Here is a 22,581-nt window from a genome sequence, read left to right as displayed (position 1 = left end):
GTCCATATACCACAATTTCACAGTAGAAATTCAACATCTCTATACTTCAACCTGTGTGGGAGGAAAAGTTGGTCAGTGCCAAGCATAAAGCAAAGAATCACACTTACAGAGTTTGCTGAGAGAGTGCTACCCACACAGCACCTCTCTTGACTTTTCTGTTTATTCCAATCCCACATTTTTTCTGGGTTTTTCAGTATTTCTTCTTTGCCCTGACTGAATCCAAATCCTTTTGAGAGTAACGAAAAGGACATGTATCTTTTAGAAAAAGGTTATTTGCTGCTTATCTTTTTGTGCAATTCAATGCAAAATCCCAGGTTGATTCTACTTTCGAATATAACAGGCAACATCTTGTGCAGATTAATAAGTTTGGTAAAAAATTCAGAAATATACAACTGACTTTGAATCCTAAATTGCATTAACTTTCAAAACAAGGACAGACTGCTCTGTTTGTACTTGTATCAGCTTATTAGATATTCTGTGGCTATTTCATCTTGAAGATTCATCCATTCTTCTCTGTGATTAAACTGAAATCTAGTAGCAAGTTTCTATTCTAAGAAAAAAAGAAAAAAAAAAAAACCAAAAAAACAAGCTTAATTTTCCTAAGTATTACTGTTGTGTTTATTTGACCATTCTTTTAAAATAGAAGCCTTGCTTTGTAAAGCAATGTCTGAAGCATTTATCTATGACTTGAAAATACACAGTTAACATGATCACATTTATATCACTTTTGTGCTAAGCAGAAAAGAGAACTTCAGAATCTCTCTGAGAATCAGAAAGTGCAAAATTTCAGTTGTAGAAATACCTTAAAAATGTGATTAGACATGTGATTAACACCAGCTTCCACTACTAAAGGCAACCTAATTCAGAATACAAAAGAGAGACATAATGTTACCATCAAAATCCATGTTTGCCCACATATTCAATGTTATGCATAGCTCTCATACTCTTAGGTATGATAATAATAATAATAATAACAAATAAATAATAAATAATAAGCAAAACAAAACAAAATCAGAAAAGGGAAGCAAAGATAATTACAGGAATGCAATACTTTCAAAGCAAAGGACTAAATAAAGGAAGAGACTTTTCAGCTTGGAAAAGATGTGACAGGAGCCATGGGAAAAAAAAAAAAAAAAAAAAAAAAACAGAAACAAACAAACAAACAAAAAAAACAGAAACAAAAAAACATTAAAAGATGGCATTTAAAGTGAGGAATAACTGCCTCGTTGGACTCTTTGCCATGATAGATTCTAAATTTTATGTGGACTCAAGGAAAGACTGAAAAATCCACTTAGATTTGCTAAATAGATAAAATTCACATCTAGCTCAGTCTTGAGACTGGGAAAGGGATCAGACAAAGAATCCCACTTTACTGTATCCCATTCTTCTCTAATTGTCAACATAAGGCAACTAATGGAAGCAGCACACTAAATTAAATAGTCCTTCACCTTCATCAACTACAGCTTTTTACTTTCTCATAACCTTAAACTGTCTCTTCGTTCCTTTTTATCCAGTGGAAAATTGTATTTGTCTTCAGTAAGAGCTACATAATATGCTTAAACAACTGCTTGCCTTTATATATAGAAAGAGTGTTTTTTTGATACCACCTTGGCTCTCACTGAAGAGTAAATCTTTTCCACATCAGCAAGAAGCACATGTTCTGTGCAAGCAAATCATAGAATATCCCAAATTGGAAGGGAGCCACAAGGATCACTGAGTCCAACACAGACTCCAGAAAGGATCGTCCAAAATTCAAACCTTTTATCTGAGAGCATTGTTCAAACACTCCTTGAATGTTGGCAGTTTGGACCATGACCACTGTCCTGGGGAACCTGTTCCAGAGCACCACCCTGGGCCACCTTCTGTTGAAGTACCTGTCCCCAACCCCCAGCTGCTCTCCCCTGACACAGCTCCATGCCGTTCCCTCGGGCCCTGTCACTGTCACAGAGAGCAGAGCTCAGGTACCCTCTGCTCCCTGTGAGGAGCTGCAGCCACCATCAGACCTTCCCTCAGCTCCTCTGATCTGCCCCTCTCCTCTGCTCTGAGCACATCCAGTGTATGTTGTCATCAGACACAACAGACAGCTCAGGCACACTCTGCAGCCTGAGATGTGGATGGCTGTATGTTTCCTCAGGAGCTCTGTCTGGGTAGCTGTGTTAATTCCTGTGGCTGGATAGGCCATGGAGGACAGAGAGGACACACTGCTTTCTGCCAAATGGGTGCCATGACTGGAGCTCCTTGTGAGTGGGTTACAACTACTGCTGGAAGGAGCAGTGACAGCACTCTACTTCCCTTAATGCGTGCCCTTAGCTGCGGCCCTCCCCGGGGCCACCTCTGTATGTGTAGGCAGTGACTGCTGTACTCTTGGGGCCATGCGTGTCCTGTCAGCCTCTCTCTGAGCAATCAGAGGGATCTCTGCCTTCCCAGGGGTTTTCCTGATGCAGGAAGCCTCCATGTGCCACCATTCTCTGCTGTGCTGCAGTGTGCCCACCCTGGAGCAGATAAGGTTCCCCTGAAGGTTTGGTTAATTATTCTATTCTTTTATCTGTCTTGAAAACTTACAGCAATTTCAGGATTTTTTATTTGTGTTATTTTTTGTCTGATTTACTTGTCCATTCTTTGTATTACATTTCTTAAAATAAAAACTAATCTCCCTGTTGATCTTATATAACTAGATCTTCCAATTCATTCTACTTGCCTATACAGAAACACAAGTAGCATTGTGCATTCATGCAGCAGTAGCATGAACTGCTGTGCACTTTAGAAGAAACAAGGAAGCAAATCAATTAGAATAAACAGCTACTTACCCAACTACCTTGCCTTTACTTTTTAACATATAGAGTGGCAATCAACTTCAATGATATCAGTTTTAAATCTTTACTCTGTTTTCACTTGCACTGTTTTGGAATCCAGGGATATTATTTTGAATTCAGAGCTGAAATTCAAAATCATTAAATGTGACAGCTGAAACCACTGGGGACTTAATGGTTTTACCATTTGAAAGCAGTGTAGGTATCATCCCTTCCTCTTATACTCTGTAGAACAAAATCCTGTTGGCAAGGCTTTTCAGGATATAACATTATCAGATCTGGGTTACGTACCAAGTTTCAGGATTTGGGTACATGATGTAGTCGTATGATAAACCTGGACCTGTACATTCACAGCTCATGCAAATGCACCCTGAATAGAAAACAGCCCCAGGAGTATGCTATCATGGGGTTCTTCACGTAGGTACAGATGTGATTTAAAAGAGTCATTTCCTCACAAAACCACAATAGGTATGCTACACAAAAATCCCTCATCATTATGAATTGAATCAGATTTTCAAAGAGAGATATAAATATAAAGCCTAGCAACGACTTGGCCTGTCTTTCAGTACATTAAACCTATGTGATCTATGTTGCTGCCAATAGGTACTACTCAACATTCACAGCTAAACACTCAGATCACATAAATAGGTATCCAGCTAGTTCTTGCACAGCTTTTAAATACAGCTTTTAAATACAGATTCAAATCCTTCTTTATTTATTATCAGAACAGGAATTGCCACACTGCTTTGTAACAGAACAAAGCAGAATGTAGTTCAAGTGCCAGTATGTGTTACTGATTGCAGGCTGATTATAAAACACAAATGAGAACTCTTATTTATTTATCTAACTGAACAGAAGCCAAAACAGAGAAAATGGAAGAGGTTAAATCTTTAAAGAGATCACTTTCCCCTGTTATAATGGGGCTGTGGGCAGTGTTCCTCTCACAGCTACAGAAAGGAAGAAGGGATGGGGGTTGGGGAAGGAGGGAGGGGCATAATGCACGGTGCAGGCTTGTTTTGCAGCAGCTATCTTCTGGTACCACCTTCCCGATTCTGTGCTGTCCTGTTATCGTGATGAAGTCTCCGTTCCGCACCAACATTTATTCTGCAGGGAGAATCCTCAGCTGCTCAGCTTCAAGATCTTCAATGAGACTGTGCTAATGTACAGGAATAGAGTATCAGACATTTAGGAAATATGCTCCCTGCCTACATTTGGAGTCATTTTTAAACAAGAAGGTGATTCTGGCTTTTTAAGGTATACTCTGCAAATGTAAAAAAAAAAAAAACACACACCAAAAAAAAAAAAACAACCCACAAATAAACAACAAACAAACAACAAAAACTCTACAATTCAGCAGTTCCCATAATGACATTCAACCAAAGCTTTGTGCAGAGAAACCAGAGCTTTTTTTCTTCTTTTTTTCCTACAGAACCAATCATGTTGTTCTCCTCTACAGGAACCTCGAAATATAGCTACATTATGTAGTAGCTCATTTACAGAAGTGGTATCATTATAAAAATTAACAGCAGACGTAACATGCTTCACTTCTGCCTCCTTGCAGATGGCTGGAATTTCCAGTCCTGTAGGGGCTATTCCTATTTTCTTCCTTTTCCTTCCTGTTGCTTACCTTGAACTGCCACTGCATTTTCACTGGCACTATGTACTTCCTACCTCATACCTAAGTCCTGAACTTCAGACTTCTACAAACCATATTTTGGACGTGCATTGGCATACTGCATTAGTTCAGAATCAAATTGTTTAAGACAGAAATTTACAGCATTCACTAGCATAGGAAATTAAAGGAGTGGAGTTCAGCCTTCTCAAGAGTCCACAGAACAGCACTCCCCTTGCTCATTGTCTTAATCAGCAGCTAGTTTTGGGGCTGACCCTAGACACAGCTTATCACTCTGAACCAGCAGTGAATACTGTTCACAAATCCAATATATCAATTTATTTGTCTGCCTTCAAGTTGTGCTGTGTCAGGTACATGTGGCCTGATGAGCTGAAAAGCACTTCTTACATTCTAGGAAATGATCTTTTCTGTTACAGTACTTTATTCCACATTTGAGCAATTTCAATCAGTCAAGGCAATTACTTCACATATCACATGAGAATAAAATTAATTTTAAGTTTTTGTATGTTGTGGCGTTTTGTTGTTGTTGTTGTTTGTGTTTTTGTTTTCTTAATAAAAAACTTCTCATTTCTGAGCCTGCAATGTGTACACAAGTAGAAGATTTTCTCCATATCCTAGGAAGAAGCAGAAGGTTTCCTATAATTTGTATTTGTGGCTGCACAGCAAAGGTGATACCCCCAGGGTCATTTCATTGCATGGACGTATTACCACGTATCCTTTCCTTCTTTTGCTCTGCTGTGCTGTCAGAAGGAAAAAATATGGCACAAAAATCTCAGCAAAATCTTCTGATGAAGGGGTAACTCTTTCTACAGCTTGAAGTATGCCCTGTGAGCACAAAAATCTATTTACAATGTAGTTTTTGTAAATACTAAAATGCACCCAATGAAAAGCTCTAGTTTACTCTGTTGACTAATCCTTCTCTTGAGGCACAATACAAACTGGCATTTCATCATGTTTTCCTACTGCCTGAAGACAGAGCCCAATTAGGAACTTGCATCCCATCAAAAAAGACAGCCACATAACAGCAAGGTGAGATGTTATACTGTGCTTTGATATCCTTGGTTTAAGAGTCAGAATTCTCATTTTGATATGAAAAGAATTCATTTCTGATACATTTGTCTCCCAGGTAAATATTTTAGGTAACTTCACAATCATTTGGTGGTACCAATTGAATGGCACATTGTTTTAAAACTAATATATACGTATTTGCTGTTGTTTGAATGCAAAATATAAGGAGCACTCAAATCCAGAAATTATGATTAATATGATGCACTAATGTAAAATCCATTAGCATGTTCAGTAGGATCTATGATGTCTATAACCCAGGAAACATTTCTATTTATCAGCATAACAAGGACATACATTTGAGGTATCTATTTTTGAAGGAGTGCATCTGTAACTCAAGGAAAAATGATGTACCAATGCAGACCACATGCTAAAGACATTCAGACTGGTTGAGCTCCTGCTTACTTAATTTCAGTACTGTTGGGTCAATGAAATGAATTTAAACTTTACAGCTATCACTTTCTTATTTCACAGAAATCACAGAAACACCAAACAAGTTGTTTAGCCTAGACAAGTCTCTGAAGGCATCTCAGTCTTCCAGTACTTAAAGATGAGGAGAGACTCTTCACCAAGGTGTGCAGTGATAGGCCAAGGACTAATGGTTTCAAAATTAAAGAAGGTAAATTTAGATGAGATACTAGAAATAAATTATTTACTATAGGGGTGGTTAGAAATTGTAACAGGTTGCCCAGAGAAGTTGTGGATCTCTGGCAGTGTTCATGGACATGTTGCAAGGGACTTAGAGGAACATGATCTAATGAAAGTGCAGGGATGTTAGAATTAGATGATATTTAAATGTTCATAAAATCCTAACCATTCTATGATACTATTATTCTCTGATTATTATCTGAACATCAGAAAGTGATGGAGCAATGGCACAGGTTGCCCAGAGAGGCTGTGGGGTCTCCTTCGAGATCTGCAAAAGCTATTTGGACGTGGTCCTGGGCAATCTACTTTGGGTTCCTCTGTTTGAGCAGGGGGATTGAATCAGGTGACCTCCATAGGTCACTCTTGAATTGAATCTTTCTGTGGCTGTGATTCTGTGGCTGTATCACAAAGCTTTGTGATACCCTAAATGTGAAATATTTCATAAAATTTTCTGTGGACAGTGTATGCACTAGGAATGCTCAGATGCAGAAATCTACTTAGAAGTAAGATCATACACATTTAAACCTAAATTAACCCTATTTTACTTGAGATCTTTCAGCAGGCAGCTAAAGTAAAGAATTTAATCAACAACAGCTTTTGAGGATTTACAGAAAGTAGTGTCTGATTACCTTCTGAAGGTGACACTAATTATACATTGATTCTAGAGTAGCAAAACTCCTCATTTAGACCCACAGTTAAATTACCTAATGTAGCATCAGATTAATTTGGGTCATGTTTTTAAAAAAACAACAGTATCTTCCTCAGTAAAAAGAATAAACTAAGTGTTTAGGTTTTATCAGAGAAATGAAAAATCTTTCAGAAATTATTTTCTGTTTAGACAGGTGTGAATAAAGTCACACTTCTTCTTACATTACATATAAATCCTAGCATATTGTTAGCTCTAAGAGATGTATAGTTTGATTTAAAATAGTATTATTTTAGTAATGTGAAACAGTACTTTCCCACTCTGAAATATTTTCTGACAACACAGAAAATAGCGAAAATAGTGAATATTATTATATTAGCAATTTTTTTCCTGACTAAAGAAATCCAAGTCCAGATATTTGAAACCCTGTTTCACATATTATTTGAATACATTTGTTTCTTTATCTACTTTAATGAGCTTATAAGAATAACGTGAGTAGCTTTGATTATGGTTACAACACAATTTTTCATACTGTTAAAATGAATTTAATTTTCTCTTCTAATATTAAGTAATTTTGCTTGATCATTTGAATGATAGAATCAAAGAATCACTTGTCTTTGAAGGGACCTTAACAATAATCTAGTTCCAAAACTCCTGTTGTAGGAGCCAAGTTGCACATGGCACCATCCACCCTGGCCTTGAGTATTACATTTCTGATGTTTTGAAATATTCAGGCAAGGTAGATGATAATTCTCCAGAAAGTAAAATTTATTTACATGAGATGGAAAAATTCCAAAGACAAATAATCCTTTACATTTTGAAAGCAGCCAATATTGTCTCTGTAATAAAGAATGATTTAGAGACATTTAGTGAATAAATGTTGCATAGTTCCTTCCAGAAATAAATATTTAGGATAGTTATTTTGGCCTTGTTGAAGTCATGTCAAAACATTCACTGAGGTCAGCAAGGCACCATTCTACTTATGGTCCAGATCTGAATAGCTTAGAATTTAGAGATTTGATCTTGTATTAAATGATGTTCCGTACAGAAATTCAATGAAATGGAATCCGAGACTACAAGAGATTTCAGACAGAATGTCAATTCAGAAGAGAGTCCCTTCATGTTTGGATTTAAAAAAAGGCTTTACTCTGAACCAAACCTAAAATGAAGTTCAGGGGAAAAAAAAAAAAAAAAAAAAAAAAAAAAAAGGAATCATTATGATGTCCTCATCATAGAAATGTTAGGATCCTGTACTTATCCTCTTAAAAGAAATAATTTTATGTAAATAAAGAAAAAAAAGATAAATTACTTCTAAGTCCCGTAAAATAAATACTACATATTCTAGTTATAAAATATACCTACACATAGACTCCAACATATGGGCCTTTTCCTAATCTTTTTAACTTAAAAAAACATGGATGTACCATATTTTTATTCTTAACTGTGAACTGTGAACTTCCATTTTATTGAGCAAATATACTATTGCATTCCATATTATATATATATGATGTTTGTCAAAGAAATAATACCACCAAGACTAACACTAGAAATAACTGTCAAGCAGAACCAAGACAGTCACATCAGTCCAAACTGCAAATGAAACAATTTTTATGGTTAGAAAAATAAGTCAGATCCATACTTCATAAAGTAGTTATTAATAAATTTATGAAACCTGAAGTACACTTTTGGTTTGCATTTTAACACTACCATAATAGTATTTCAGTGACAAACGAGTTGTGTTGTACATTTTACATAGAACTGAGGATCTTGTCCAGCAACTCAACCCTGGATCCTGCAAACTAACTGTTCAAACATAAATTTTGGTGAAGAGCTGAATGCAAGTTGCATGCTAAGAGGGAGAAGGGAATCAATCTGCCCATGAAACTGAGACACATCTTCACAGATTTTGCTCTTGGAAAATCCTTCACTGGGACAATAAAAGCATTTAAGTGTGTTCAGAGACTACAGATATGCAGTTTGATAGAACTCTGAATAGACAAGACCCATGTGCGTTGGTCCCAAGGCCAATGTTACTTAGTTACAACGTATGTAAACAGTTGAAATATATCCCTTGTTGTTTATTTTCCTTAGGCTTCCAAAGGAGATTCTGAGATACACATTTAAGTAAAGTCATCCTGTTTAATTTATGTCAAAATTGTAGCTCTCTCCTAACTGGAGAGTTCAACCTGCAATACAGTACAAACAATTATCACCATTTAACCAGGGAGAAAAAAATAGTAAAGTTAAGATAAAATATTGAGACTATTATCATGAGTGTTTTCTTGAATTGTAACTGAAAACACTACAACACTCATCAATTCAGCACACTTAAATAGACATGCTTTTCAAAAGAAGTCTGACATTAATTCTCAACTGTCACTGAAATTCTGGAGCTATAATATATGGAGAAGTATGAGACTAAAGTCTCCATCCATTTCTCCTCTTGTTGCAAGTGACTGAAAAGAATTTTAAGGATAACCGTACACCCACAGAATCATTTCAGATTATAAAATTGCATTCATGTTCTTCATACACAAAGCCACATAAGACTACAGGAATGCTTGTATACGGAAAGAAGTTTGTTTAATAATCAATCTGATTTGAGATCAGCACAGATTTAAAATTAAAATTTATGCTTTAATTGAGACTAAAAACCTAGAAACTAAAATAAGTTTATTTATTTATCACCAGACCTTCACAGTATATCATATCACTACCGTAAACTTTATTCATAAATAAAATGGATGCTGTAACTGACACTTATTTTGCAAAGTCTCAAGATTTGAATAGGTATTCTCTTCTACCATATGCATGTTTCATAGGCTCATGTTGCCATTCATGCAGTTACAAGGCCACAATTTCAATACACAGTCAACTCCATGGCTGAGTTAACTCCTGTCTGGTACTAACTTCAGGGAAGTTCTTAAGCAGTGTATCATCTAAAACTGAAAAAATACATTTTTTTTATTAACAACTCGAGAGTTGACATGCCCCAGGTATTCCTACCCTGTTGTTATCAAAGACACTGCCTTTCCCTCTACATATTTTACCATAATTATTTTAATACATTTGCCCTCACAACACGATCCAAAAATAGAGAACACAGTTCTCTTATCTTATTAAATGTGTACAACGAACACACTCTGCATCCAAATCTGAATAATATATTATGCATTCTTTGATCCTGTAAAGTAGAGGAAAGAAATAACTCCTAAAATAAAGAAATGACAGCAATGGTATGTATTATGAACATAAATGCCTGAGATAACCTGTATTCCAAAGGAAGCATGAATGACCTTCCTGAGAGATTATCCTCTCCACCCGAACTCCTCAAAAACAAATAAGAAGTAGGCTTATAGGCTATCATGACACTTCAAGAATGGATTTAAAGGTCTCTTTTTACTTTCAAAAATACACAGTCATCCTTAGTTCTTACCTGCAGGTGCTTTTAAACATTTGACAAATTTTTGTTTGTTTGTTTGTTCCAATTCTAGAGTGTAAATCACCCTAGAAAATACAAGGCAAATGCTGAAACTTATTCTGTCAAGCACAAAAATGGTACGGATAATAATAGTTTTTTTTTTTTTTTTTTTTTTAAACATACAATTAAAAATGGATTCAGAGAAAAGCCAATTTAAGAAAATGATAGTAGGAAATCAAAGTTTCACTAGTGTGTCAGTATATATAAGCTTGTTTAATATTTCCTTTAACTTGACATCCAGCCAGTCAGGGATGAGACCCAGAACTGAAGGAGGGAAAAAACAGCAGCTGCTGCTAGTAAATGGCAGTTAAGTTAAGGTTAGTGAGATTCCAAAATATCAGTGGGATTATCGTGCTAGAGACCCATTTCAACATACAAATGATTGGAAGAGAAAGAATTACTTCTATCTAGGTCATGATGAGACATCACTACATGCTCCAAAGAATATGATATGTATGTAAGAGCAGAACAAGATAGTGGGGTAAGACAGGGACACAGCACTAAGCCTGAAAGGAAAGGCAAGAACACATTTATATTTTATAAATCAGAAAGGGTATCTGTATTCTGTACAAAAATACTCACTAAACTTTTGATTTTATCTAATGGTTATCATCCAAATTAATGATATCTACACACATATTTCAGTATAATAATCCAAAGCTCTGAACTCAGCTCCCACAAACCAATGGAAGCATATTTCAAGAGAATTCCATACGTAATAGAAAACAAATGGTAAAGGAAATAGATGTCCCTTTGTGATCTGTTTTACACATCTGCAGACATTTACTGTTTACATACATTAAAAAAAAAAATCCTTAGGAAATTAAACTTTTTCTTAATGGGGATGTGCTAAACAAAGACTGTGACTCAAGAAGAAAGCAAGTTGTGATGAATAAACATTTGTCCAATCAAGCCTATCTGTTTCCAAACCAATACTGCATTACTGCACCATGTAAAAGAAACGTCATGATTAAAAAAACAAAAAACAAAAAACAAAAAAAACAGCAAACATTAACAGGCAACTTTTGAGATATTTTGAGATATTTTACTGCAGTGAATTACTCAAACATGAGGTGGCTGAGAGTGAAATGAGTTTCAGATTTCTCCATTCTCTGAGGGGAGACCTGAGATTAACAATGGTTGTTCTTCAGAAACATATCATACAGAAAAGCAAACCCCTCAGCAACGCAGACCTGGAGATTTATTTAAGATTTTCTAAATCTTAGATTTCCATTTTATGCAGACAGTAACAACAGACCACTGACACTGACATCAAATATTTGCACTGGCCTCAGTGAAATTATGCACAAGAATCATCAGAGAAATGCTTTACAAAAAAAGAGTGGAAAAGTCTCATTCAAGAAGATCCTTATAGAACTTCTTAGGCAAGAAGTATAGGATAAAGCAGCATGTGGTGCCAAGATGCCAACAACCCTCAAAATTGATTCAGGTTGAGGCAGGTCAAACTACACATTTAACTGACAGTTGAGGATATCTTCTTGTCTTCTTAGATTTTTGTCCAATTTCCTTTTCTCCAGGTGGTTTACTTCAGGTTCATGAAAGATACTGTATTATCAGGAGTGGAGAACAAAGTCTTCTCTTTAGTCAAAGCACAAAACCCAATACAAGTGCCATACCTCTGAGCTGAAGAAACCATATCATATAATTATATTTAATATCCATGTCAGCTGAGGTCACAGATAAGGAACTAAACTCACTCAAATGTTCTGGCTGTTTTCACCCACTGAAGGGGTGCTCAACAGCCTTACACCTCAGCTTACTTTTATTTTTACATTTATTTTGCACCACTGTAGTGATCAGTGAGACAGAATGTTTCAGCAAACCTGTCAGAAGGGGTTAATTATCATCACTGGGAGCTGGGCCAATACCACCAGTTTAATTTATATAAGCCATCACACAGACATCAGATAGTAAGTACTTCTGGGAACTAACCACCTGGACTGGAGTAAAACTGGTGAGCTGGAGGTAAAAAGCTCCATATTCTATTACTTATCCCCTGAGCTATAGAGTCCTCAGCTGGTAGTTCCATAAAGGTTCACACAGCCTTTTTTTTTTTTTTTTTTTTTTTTTTTTCCAATTTTCTTTTCTTTTCCAAAGGCAGCAAAAGCAGTTACAAGTTTAAAAATAATAATAACAAAAATCACACCTTCAAGAACAACTATATTTTTCTTAAAATAATTTCTCTGAAAGTAGCAGACTGTACACATTTTACAAGAATAAACAAACTTCTCTAATATTTATCCACAAATTGGGAGTCAGAGATGACTAGTGCAAATTCCTGCTGACCAGCAGCATTTATTCTACAAACTTTGGGTATCCTAAGTGTTCCATTAGAGAAAAACAGGTATCTTCAATCAGTTTAATTTCTTTCTTGGGCATGTTTCTCTTCCAGGCATGAATGCTACTTGGTGAAATTTCCCCCTCATAAGGAAGATAGAAAAGACTGGTGGAAGTGGCAAATAATATTTGGTTTAAGCTAGCAGGAGGAAGAGGAATACCAAGAAAGGCAAAAATTGTTTCAGCTGTCTTCTGAGGAAAGCTCACAATATCTTCAAACTTGACCATCAGATAATTTGTTGGCAGCAAGTCTCCATTTATTCTCAGTGCTGCTGCTGTGTTTGCTAGCCATAAATGGGACAACACAGAAACAGCATTTGAATTAGAGTTTGCAAATTCTTTTCTTAATGATTCGTATTCAAAGGCATAGCCTTCATTGATACTACATTTTCCTTTACCATTTTCCCGTTTAAACATCGCAGCTAAGCTCTGTGGTACCTTTTTCAAAGAGTAAAGGCTTGGCTTATTTTTGTACAGCATTGAATATATCCATGCCCGTGGGTCTCTTACTACATATAATGCTCTCATTGATGGTCCTAGGATTTCCTGAAAGAAGGGAAGCTTTAACGTCCAGCTCCCACTACTTAAACTAAGCACAGGTCGTGCATTAGGATAATAAACAAGGTGTCTCCTCAATTCCCTAATATATTCAGCATCTTTATCTTGACTCGCTCTTGCCCTACTTCTTTGCTCCGACAGAGATTCTCTCTTTTTGGATCTTTTCTTTTTGTCCTTGCTTATGGTAGAATGCTGAGTAATTTTACTTCTGCTGGCTTCATATAACTGAATGTTTTGTAAATGTAATTTTGTGTCTCGAACTAGAGACTGGAGCCACCCCTTGAGAAGATGGAAATGCCCATTCTGAACATCAGAAGCCTTCCATTCACACGGATCTACAAAAGAATCAATTTCAAATTCGCTCTCAGGAATTTCTAGATAGGCTGTAGGTATCCTCATATATAGGAAGTCACTGCTGTTAAAGAACAGCTGTTTTAAAATTTCTGCACCAGAAGCGGGAAGTGAAGTAATTATAACATCTGGAAAAACAATGGGAGTCCCTTCTAATTGTTTGGCTTTATTGCCTTCATCGTGTTCTAGCCTTGTCAAGTCACTGCTCCATTTTGCACAGATTGGCTGAGTACACATGCTCCATACATCAACCAGTTCAATAAGCCACAGTGCAATAACCAGTATCAGGATCCAACGCAACATTTTACCGAAGGATATGTAAAACCGCCACTGAAAGGCCAGTATGACTAAACTAACACCTAAAATTAACCCTGCAATTATGTTCACTTTGAATCCAAATGGCAAAACTGCCCTATTATTTTTAATCAATTTTTCCATGGATTCAGTACCTAGACCAAACTTAGTCACTTTGTTTTCATGAACAACTTTGGCAAAACCACCAAATCCCAAGTAATCAAACCTGGCCTTTAAATTCTGATGATCAGTCACAACAGAAACAGTATTTTCGGTGCTGTTGACACTAAGTGATATCTGAAATCCAGACTTTACATTATCAATGAGTCTGCAGTTAGAAACATTGACATAAGGGCCATAGAAAAGGTAAACAATCCTTGTAAGAGTGCTTTTCATCGGAAAGGTAACATTTACAAACTGAGTCCATCGCTTTTTGAATTCAGCAGCTTGTTCTGCCTCTTGTATCCTAGCAACAGGACTACTCCCATGATGATCAAACCAAAACATCTTGTAGTGGGCATCCCACACATCCATCATAGCTCCATTGTAGTTGTTCTTAAATTTATAAGGTATATATTTAAAATCAATGTCAAGATTATGAAAAAAGGCACTGACTGAATTAACAGGAGAGTCTGCCTCCTTCTCGATGTGGTCTACTACTAACAAGGTCTGAGAATTTAAAAGCAGCAAAATGCGATACACACTTTTCAATTTCATTGCTGATGTATAAGCAGACACTGCCTCTCCACTCACAAACATCATGTCCTCAGATTGGGAGGCTGTTATAATTTCCCCGGTTGAGTCTCCAACCTCATGACCAATCCACTTCAGCCACTGGGCACATTCACCAAGCTGTCCCTCCCAAGGCTGATTGCACTGGCTCGTAGGAGATGGGGCAAACACCAAGACATTGTTCAGATGGCTGAGTTTAGGTCCATAGAGAGCCTCAGATACAAACACCTGCCCATTGGGAGCAAAAGTGAAAGAGTTCTGATCAGGATGCTCATGTCCAGGATTAAAACTTCTCCATCCATCAATCCAGGCATATGGTTGAAAGTGGACGATATCATAAACAGCTCGTCCACCAAGCTTTCCAGACTTGAAGGACACAAACGTGTTTGTCTGACTGCTTGGCAATCCAGCCCCATAAGTAACAACTCCCCAGTTAGGAAACACGTGCATTTTAGCAGTGCCGTAGTCAGGAGGTGGTTGAGGAGTGATTTCAGCAGAGTACCATATAAACTCGGTGTGCAGAGTGCTCCACCGCTGTGCAGTGGATGGCACCATTGGTCCATCTTTGGGTCTGTGTTTTCTAATTTGCTGTGCCAGCCAGTTGCCAGCTCCATTCTTCAGGACAAACTTATCCAAGAAAACCAGCTGGCTCTCAGGACCATAAAACCAATTGTAATTAGAATCTGCTACACCCACAGTCCTTTGAAAGCCTGGTAATAGGGTGGCATAATAAAACCAAAAGTGCATTTTGAGCCAATTATTTTCCAAGTTGTTAATACCAAAGTGTCGCTGTGCCAGGAAAACATACTGTGTTATTGACTTAGCAGTGTAACTCCCATAAGCTACTCCCTCGTCCAGAGACCCATCTACAACGTGACTGAGCAGAAACATTGTTTTCTCCATCACATCAACAACAGTGTGTTTCCAAATATTTGCCTGAGATCCATTGTCCACACCAGTCACTAAAGCTCCAGTAAGCAAAGCGAGCATGTTGGTTGCTTGGTGATTGTGAAGAAGCTGCTTTCCCCAGGAACGAACCTTTGAGTACTCAAACATTTCCTTGCTTGCAGACCGTATCTTCTCCAGGTATTTTTGTCTTCTCACATTTTCCAGTGAATTATAGAGGAAGTCATAAGCAGTGGCAAATCCTGTTAGGGAGTGGCCAAGTGGGACTTCATCACCAGGCGCGCTCTCAACCAACCAGTTCTTGTAAGCAGCCATTCTGTCCATATACTCCACAGTAAAATCCAGTGCAGCTTTATCTTCAGGGCAAAGCAAACAATAAAACGCTAGAGGTGGCAGATTGTTACCATAAACCTCATTCCACTTTGCAGCAAAATCAACATGTTTGGGTGGAGGTAGGTAGTACAATGGGTTGGATAACATAACCATCACTGCACTCCTGATGGTTCTGAATATATGTGAATGGCTTGTGTGAGCTTTCTGCCTCAACACATGGACATCTTCAGCATCGAAATACAAGCTTGGATGAAGAACTGCTTTTTTCAGCTTCTGCTCAGCACCAAGGCTACCAAGTTTCTCTTTCTCATATTGATCTATATTTTCCATAAAAGTCACCCAATCAGAGTAATTGCTTACAGATTCTTCAAAAGTGAAGACAGCAAACATCATTAATGCTAGAAATAAGGTATGCCCTGTAAGCATCAGAGCCATGATCCATTAAGCAGCTCCTCTTCCCCCGGCATGCATTTCCTAACAAAACATAACATTCAGATATCAAGCTTTGATCCAGTCAGTATAAACATGAACATCTTAAGGCTTTTTTTTTTTTTCTTAAGACAAAAGACTTAGTTTTACTGCACATTCTAACAGTTACTCAGATTACTTGTAATGTGAACTATGACACTGGAATAACGAGTCAACGAATCTGCCAAGAAATTAAATCTCAGGTGCCTTCTGTTCACACTTTTCTCAAATACAACACCACAGCATGTATACTAAAACCAGGGAAGAAGTAAAATCTCCAAGATATGCATACAAACACAGGATGACAAGACACAAGAAGAAACTGGAATGCTATCTCTTGGTAACTTGAAAATCTCCTTTTGAAAACAGGAATCAGAGCCACACGTTTTCTGTGTTAAAGTTTTCAATCAGGTCAAATTCCACTTCTAGAACTGACCAAAAAAATAAAACAGAAAAAAAATACAAAAACAAAAGCAAAACAAAACAAAAAAAAAACCACTGATCACAAAAAATATATATAATTTATTCAAAACAATGTGGTGAATTTAATTATTTAAGGAATTTACAGCACTTGAAAAAGATTCAAAAATGGAAGCTACTTTCTTCAGCCTTCCCCTTATCTCAGTTTGTATACACATTCTTTATTTTTCTTAGGACTCGTGGGAGAGTGAGGAAAAAAAAAAAAAAAAGAAAAAAAGAAAAAAGAAAAAGGGCAGAAATCATTCATCAGCTCCTTTAAATGAGTCCGTGGTGCATTTAACCACTATTCCCCTCCGTTAGTAAAAAGTTTGTCTGAATTAACAGTCAGGGAGTATCGACATATATTCAAGTCTTCTTTCATCTCATCTTCAGCCAATGCTGCCCAAATTTTGACTCAATGATTCAAAGAATCCTGCTCCTCCCATTACGAAGCAAAACAAAAACATATGAAAGGAGCTGAAAGCCAATGCTTTTCTGCCAAAAGAGCAGTTTTGGTTTTCCTTCCTTTTTGCATGTTGGTTCTTTCTGTGGAAACACAAACAGAAGTTCTCTGAAGCTATGCAGGTGTCAGAACACAGACTATTCAGTCACAGGGAACTGATAATGTTTTCAGGGAAGTTGAGGGTTAATGCATTTTTTCTCTTTTCCCAAAGAAATTTAATTAAAAAGGGGCATTTTCAAAATTTCACATTTCTCTTTGTCAAAATGGAAATTCACACTGGTGACCTCAACTCTCGTTATTCCACCTTTCCCTCCGCGACTCCCAAGACTTAGGGCACATTTTCCCGTCATGCTGCCACAAGCTACCCAATAAACGACACCGAGAACACACCACCAAAAGCCAGCGGAGCTCGCATCCCCAACAAACCACTGCGGGGCCGGGATGCCCGCCGGGAGCCGATCGCCCCTGACCGCCACAGCCCCACGGCCGCCCGCTGCGCCACGCCGTGGCCAGCAGAGGGCGCCCGGAGCCGGCCGGGCCGCGCCGCCGCCCCGGGGCCGCACAACTTGAGCAAGTTTGGGCGGCGGGTACGGGCGCCCCGTTCGGCCCGGCTCCTCGCGTCTGCCCCCGCGCGGCTTCAGCCCGACTTACCCGCGGCGCTGTCCGTGTGGGCGGGGGCCGAGGCGCCGAGCCAGCCACCGCACCGTGGCGAGGCGCTGCACCGTTCCCCTCTCGGCTCGGCCGCGGCCCGTTTCCGCCTCGCCGCTACTTTTCACCCGGACTGGCCGCAACTTCGGGGCTGACCCTCCTCCGGCGGCTCGCGGAGCGCTGCGGGGAGCGGCGGGCCGCCGGCGATCAAGCGGAGCGGCGGGGATGTCACTGCGGCTGGAAGGCGGCGCGCTCGGCGGAGCCCTCCCGCGGAGCAGGAATCCGCCGGCCCTCCGCGGCGAGCGCACCCCGGCTCCGCCGGCGCTCCTGACCGCTCTCTTCCCTGCGACTGCGTGAGGCTGCCGCCGCGCCCAGCCCAGCCCCGCGCCACCGCGATGCCACCGCCGCCCCTACCGGGCTGCCGGCAGAGCGGAGCGCGGGGGGCAGGGCCGGGGCCCGAGCGGGGGGGCTGGGCCCGGGAGCGGCGGATGGTGGGGGGGAGGCGGGGCCGGGCGGCTCCCCCGAGTCCGCGGGGAGGGAGGGCTCGGGTTGGGGGGAGCAGGTGGGTAGGAGGGCGGGGGGAGCCGTCTGATGTGCAGCTCGCAACTTTATGAGGGAGAAATAAATGCGTAAAAGTGCCTCAGGAAGCACGGAGATGCGCAGCATCCGCCTGTTGGAGGGGTCCCGCGTTTTGCAAGTACCTCCCGGCACAGACTGTTTATTTTATGCCAGACGCTAAAATGGCTCTCCTTCAGCTTGAGCAGAAGGCTTCTGAAGTACGGCATAAAGCCGTAGTGGTACGTAGCAAACCTTTGCTTCGCAACTCACGGTGTGGGGCCCGCAGATTCTGATGGGCAGCGCTCCTTGGTGCCCGCGCTTCGGAGCGATAACGCCGCTGTCGGGCTCGCAGCGCTCCTCGCGCTGCTGGTGGCGGCCTGCCGAACCTTCGGGCTGTGTCATCCGCCCAGTGCCGTGCCAGCCCTGCTCCGGTAGGCTGTACTTTCTAGGAGAAGTGATATGTTTAATATGTTTCCAATTACTGGGTTTGTAAACCGTACTTCAAAGCATGTGTGCTTTCGTTAACCCAAGAACTTCTGCTTCACTGCTTCTTCCAAGGCATAACCTGGATTCTTAACTTTTCTTCCTGCAAAGTCTTAGCTATAAATTAAGCAAATTAAGAAATACTTAAAAGTGCAACTGCCTTTTCTGTTTTGAAATGAATATGGAATGGTCACGCATCATGGATGCCAATTCTGTTTCCTTGCACCACAGACAGCATCTTAGAATGACTGCATTATTAAATTGCGCACATTGGTTATAAACTACATCTGACGTCATCCTAATCCTTTAGACATGACCTTTGCTTAGGAGGAAAAACTACTGATTATTGCCTGGGTCTTATGCTTCCATCAGAAGGAATTTACATAATGACCAAAGATCAGCATATATTTCCCTGAACTTGAAACAGCAAACATTCTGCCATTTCATGCTAACTACTGAGGAAGTTATTACAGGAGGAGAGGAAAGGTTAAACTAAATTAGCAAGAGTCTGCTTTCCTCTTTAAGATAGTAGAAACATTGAGACACACTACAAGTGGAATCATCAAAACCCTTTTTCCCTTTGCTCCCATTATATCTTGCATTGTATCTGTTACGGTTTTTGTTGTTTTTTTCTTCTTCTCCCTCCAAGGCTGACCCATTCTGCAATACATTAAGTCTCAGAGAATGACTTCTGTAAATTGTCAAGTAATCCCAAGGAGCAGAACACGTGGGGGACCTTTCTTAGATTAAAACCATACTAAAGCTCTCCCAAGATCCCTTATCTGTGGCATCTATGCTGAGATTTTTCACATTAACAGCATTGAATTTCAGTGTGATACTTATGGAGAAACATGAAAAAAATAAATTACTGACTGCCCTGTATATTCAGAAATGATACCATTTTGACAGAGTATTCTTAAAAAGGCAGTGAAGGCATTTGTAAGGCATGTGATTTTTTTTCTGTTGAATCTCTTTCACATAGTCAGAGATGTTGCATTAGCAGAAAAATTAAGACTAATTTTCTGCTTAAAAAAATGGCAAAGCAAGAATATCATTAACAAAGTATAATTTCATCAAGTGAAACCTTCTTACTTTCTATCTTTTTCAAAAGAAAAAGAACAATTCCTTTACTGTTGGGATAGCAGGAAAGCACTCTTGCCTGATAAACTTGCAGGGGACTCTGGCTGTTACATAATTAGAATCATTTATATATACAGAAATGACTTTACTGCTTCCATTTTCAAAGTTCAGCTTTCACTGTGTTCCTTAGTTTTACAGGATGTCTGAAAGCTTGGGAGCAGCCGTAAATGAAGAGCCTCCCATAGTCACTCAGTACTTTGTGGGAATGTTCAACTGAGAACCTTCCAGCTTTTTGGGCAGGTGCTTTGAGGGTAACATAATGAGAGACAGAGAAATATCATGAGAAAATAACGAATGTGTTGCAACTAATATTCAGATATTTTTTTCTGTTAGCAATTTCCAATAGACAGCAGACACACATAATTACTACACTACAACAGAAGGATAGAGGGGGGAAAAAAAAAAAAAGAAACACAAAGCAGCAACTCATGAATCCAAGAGAAACAATTAAGTGGACTAAACTTCAGAGGAACTGGTTTAAGGTAATTACGAATAGTGATCATGAGTTGTAACCTTCTTTTCCATGAAATGAGGCTGAAAAAGCATTCTGCTATAGCTGGTTGCGTAGTACCGTTTGAGGAGTGAGCAGTAAAATCAGGGTTACATTCAGAACAATTGTTAATTGTGAAAGCAAATTACTTCTTGTTGTTCTTGTTTAGTGGAAACACTGAGCACCTGGCACCAAATTGCAGTATATTCTTTGCAGTATATTCATGAAATTTCAAATATTCTTCATCTGTGAAGAATGACTGTCATTCTTATCATGAAAAAAAAAAAAAAATCAAATATCTACCAAAAAAATTGGTTTTGACACATGGGGAAGTGACCTTGCTGTCATTTCTAGATATAACATTGGATCATTGTTGGAGATATGCTCTAGTGTACTGATACAGGGATTGCATTTTGCATGGATACTACAAGCAACCATTTGAGTGATCTTGTAAATGCTAGTGCTACTATCTTGCCTGACTCCAGGCCAAGTGCTAACAGATGAATGAAGAGTAGGATAATTGGCTGGATTGCAAGTAAATATTTGGCATTGTCAAAGAATAACAATACGAAAGTTCAAATATGAAAATTTGATGTGTATACATGAAAAGAGCTAAGTAGTATAGGTAGGATCTGAACTGAGATAATAAAATGTGTGGTAATGGTGGACTCTTGAAACTTCTACCTAATTCCTCAAGTAGCAAAAGTACATAAACTCCTAAATTTAAAGTCAAAATCATGTTAATTTTCATTAATATAATCACACAGAGAAACATACATGCATAAATGTATTAACTGTATCAGAAAGGAGAACTCCCTGTCATAGCTCACACATTCTCCAGCAAATGGATATTGGAATGAAGTGCCTTTCCAGGACAGGGATCGGTTCCTCATATCTGTCTCAGCCTGTGACACTGACTTTTACTAAATCCAAGTTCTCTTTCTCTCTGTGTAACCACACATAGCTGAAACATAATTAAAAGCTACAGTACCGACTAACCAGGCATTTTTGGAGGGAGAAATCTGAAGTTGCTGATGAAAATTTATGAATGTAAACTGTATAAACAGTTAACACATCTAAATTCCAATGTTTTGGGATTTGACTGAGTAAATGGGAAACAGACTGTAGATCACACACACACACAGAGGAGCAAGACAGCATGTGGTGGTACTGCTCTAACAGGTCATTTTTAATTCTGTTAATATTAAAATGCATTTCATAGAGTCATTGAGTCAGATAATAGCTTAGATTGGAAGGAACTTTTAAGACTATCCAGTTCCAGCCCTCCTGCCATGATCCTACCAGATCTGGCTGCCCAGGGACCCATCCAACCTGATCTTGAGTGCCTCTATGGAACAAACATTCACAGTTTCTCTGGACAGCCTGTGTCAGTGCCTCACCACCCTCTGAGTAAAGAACTTCTCCTAACATCTAACAGAAATCTCCTCTCTATTAGTTCCGTTCATTTTTGTTCTATCTCTGTTGTCTCCTCCTTGTTCTATCACTATCTGGTCCCTCTCCGGCATACAAAGCTCCTTTCAAATACTGGAAGGCCACAGTGAGATCTCCCTGGAGCCTTGGTTAAGGTAAACAAGCCCTACTCCCTCAACCTTTTTTCATAGTAGAGATGCTCCAGCCCTCTCATCATCTTTGTGGCCCTTTGGATCTGCTGCAAAGTTCCACACCCTGTGCTGAATGCTGCAGGCCTGGACACAGTACTCCAGATGGGACCTCATGAGGGAAGACTAAGGGGAATAATCACCTCCCTCCCCATTCTGGCCACCCCTCTTTTGATGCAGTTCAGGATGCAAGTGCCCACTGATGGCTCATGTTCAATTTTTCATATTTACTTAACAGTTGTAACTAAGCAAAAGCAACAACAAAAAAAAACGCAAGCAAGCAAGCAACAAACAAACAAATAAATAAATAAATGAACCCATGAATATCCTGATTTTATTAACACTAAAAAAATAACATAGCTCTGCTTATTATTAACAAGCAGAACAGAAAGAAGGAAAGTTACCATTTCTGATGGTGGTGATGGGTTTGTTGTTTTT

General features: G+C 39.1%; 2 protein-coding genes across 3 annotated transcripts in view; both read right to left on the bottom strand.

The window, feature by feature from the left end:
- Positions 1–22,581, bottom strand: part of TMX3 (thioredoxin related transmembrane protein 3) — a 535,825-nt gene that overhangs the window by 127,210 nt on the left and 386,034 nt on the right. The gene's annotated exons all lie outside the window — the stretch shown is intronic.
- Positions 11,307–18,002, bottom strand: DSEL (dermatan sulfate epimerase like). Of its 2 annotated transcripts, none has more exons than XM_052704701.1 (2): positions 17,857–18,002; positions 11,307–16,289 (listed from the first exon to the last, which is right to left on the bottom strand). In XM_052704701.1, the coding sequence occupies exon 2, from the start codon at positions 16,248–16,250 to the stop codon at positions 12,600–12,602; it is 3,651 nt and encodes a 1,216-aa protein (XP_052560661.1). In that variant the 5' UTR covers positions 16,251–16,289; positions 17,857–18,002; the 3' UTR covers positions 11,307–12,599. The 2 variants fall into 2 exon arrangements, with proteins under 2 accessions (XP_052560661.1, XP_052560660.1); XM_052704700.1 differs by having other exon boundaries at positions 11,307–17,288; positions 17,857–17,999.

The sequence above is a fragment of the Tympanuchus pallidicinctus genome, unplaced genomic scaffold, assembly GCF_026119805.1.
Source record: "Tympanuchus pallidicinctus isolate F22 unplaced genomic scaffold, pur_lepc_1.0 scaffold5, whole genome shotgun sequence".
Classification (NCBI taxonomy): domain Eukaryota; kingdom Metazoa; phylum Chordata; class Aves; order Galliformes; family Phasianidae; genus Tympanuchus; species Tympanuchus pallidicinctus.
Note: the sequence above shows the minus strand (reverse complement) of the source record. Positions and strands in the feature narration are given on the sequence as shown.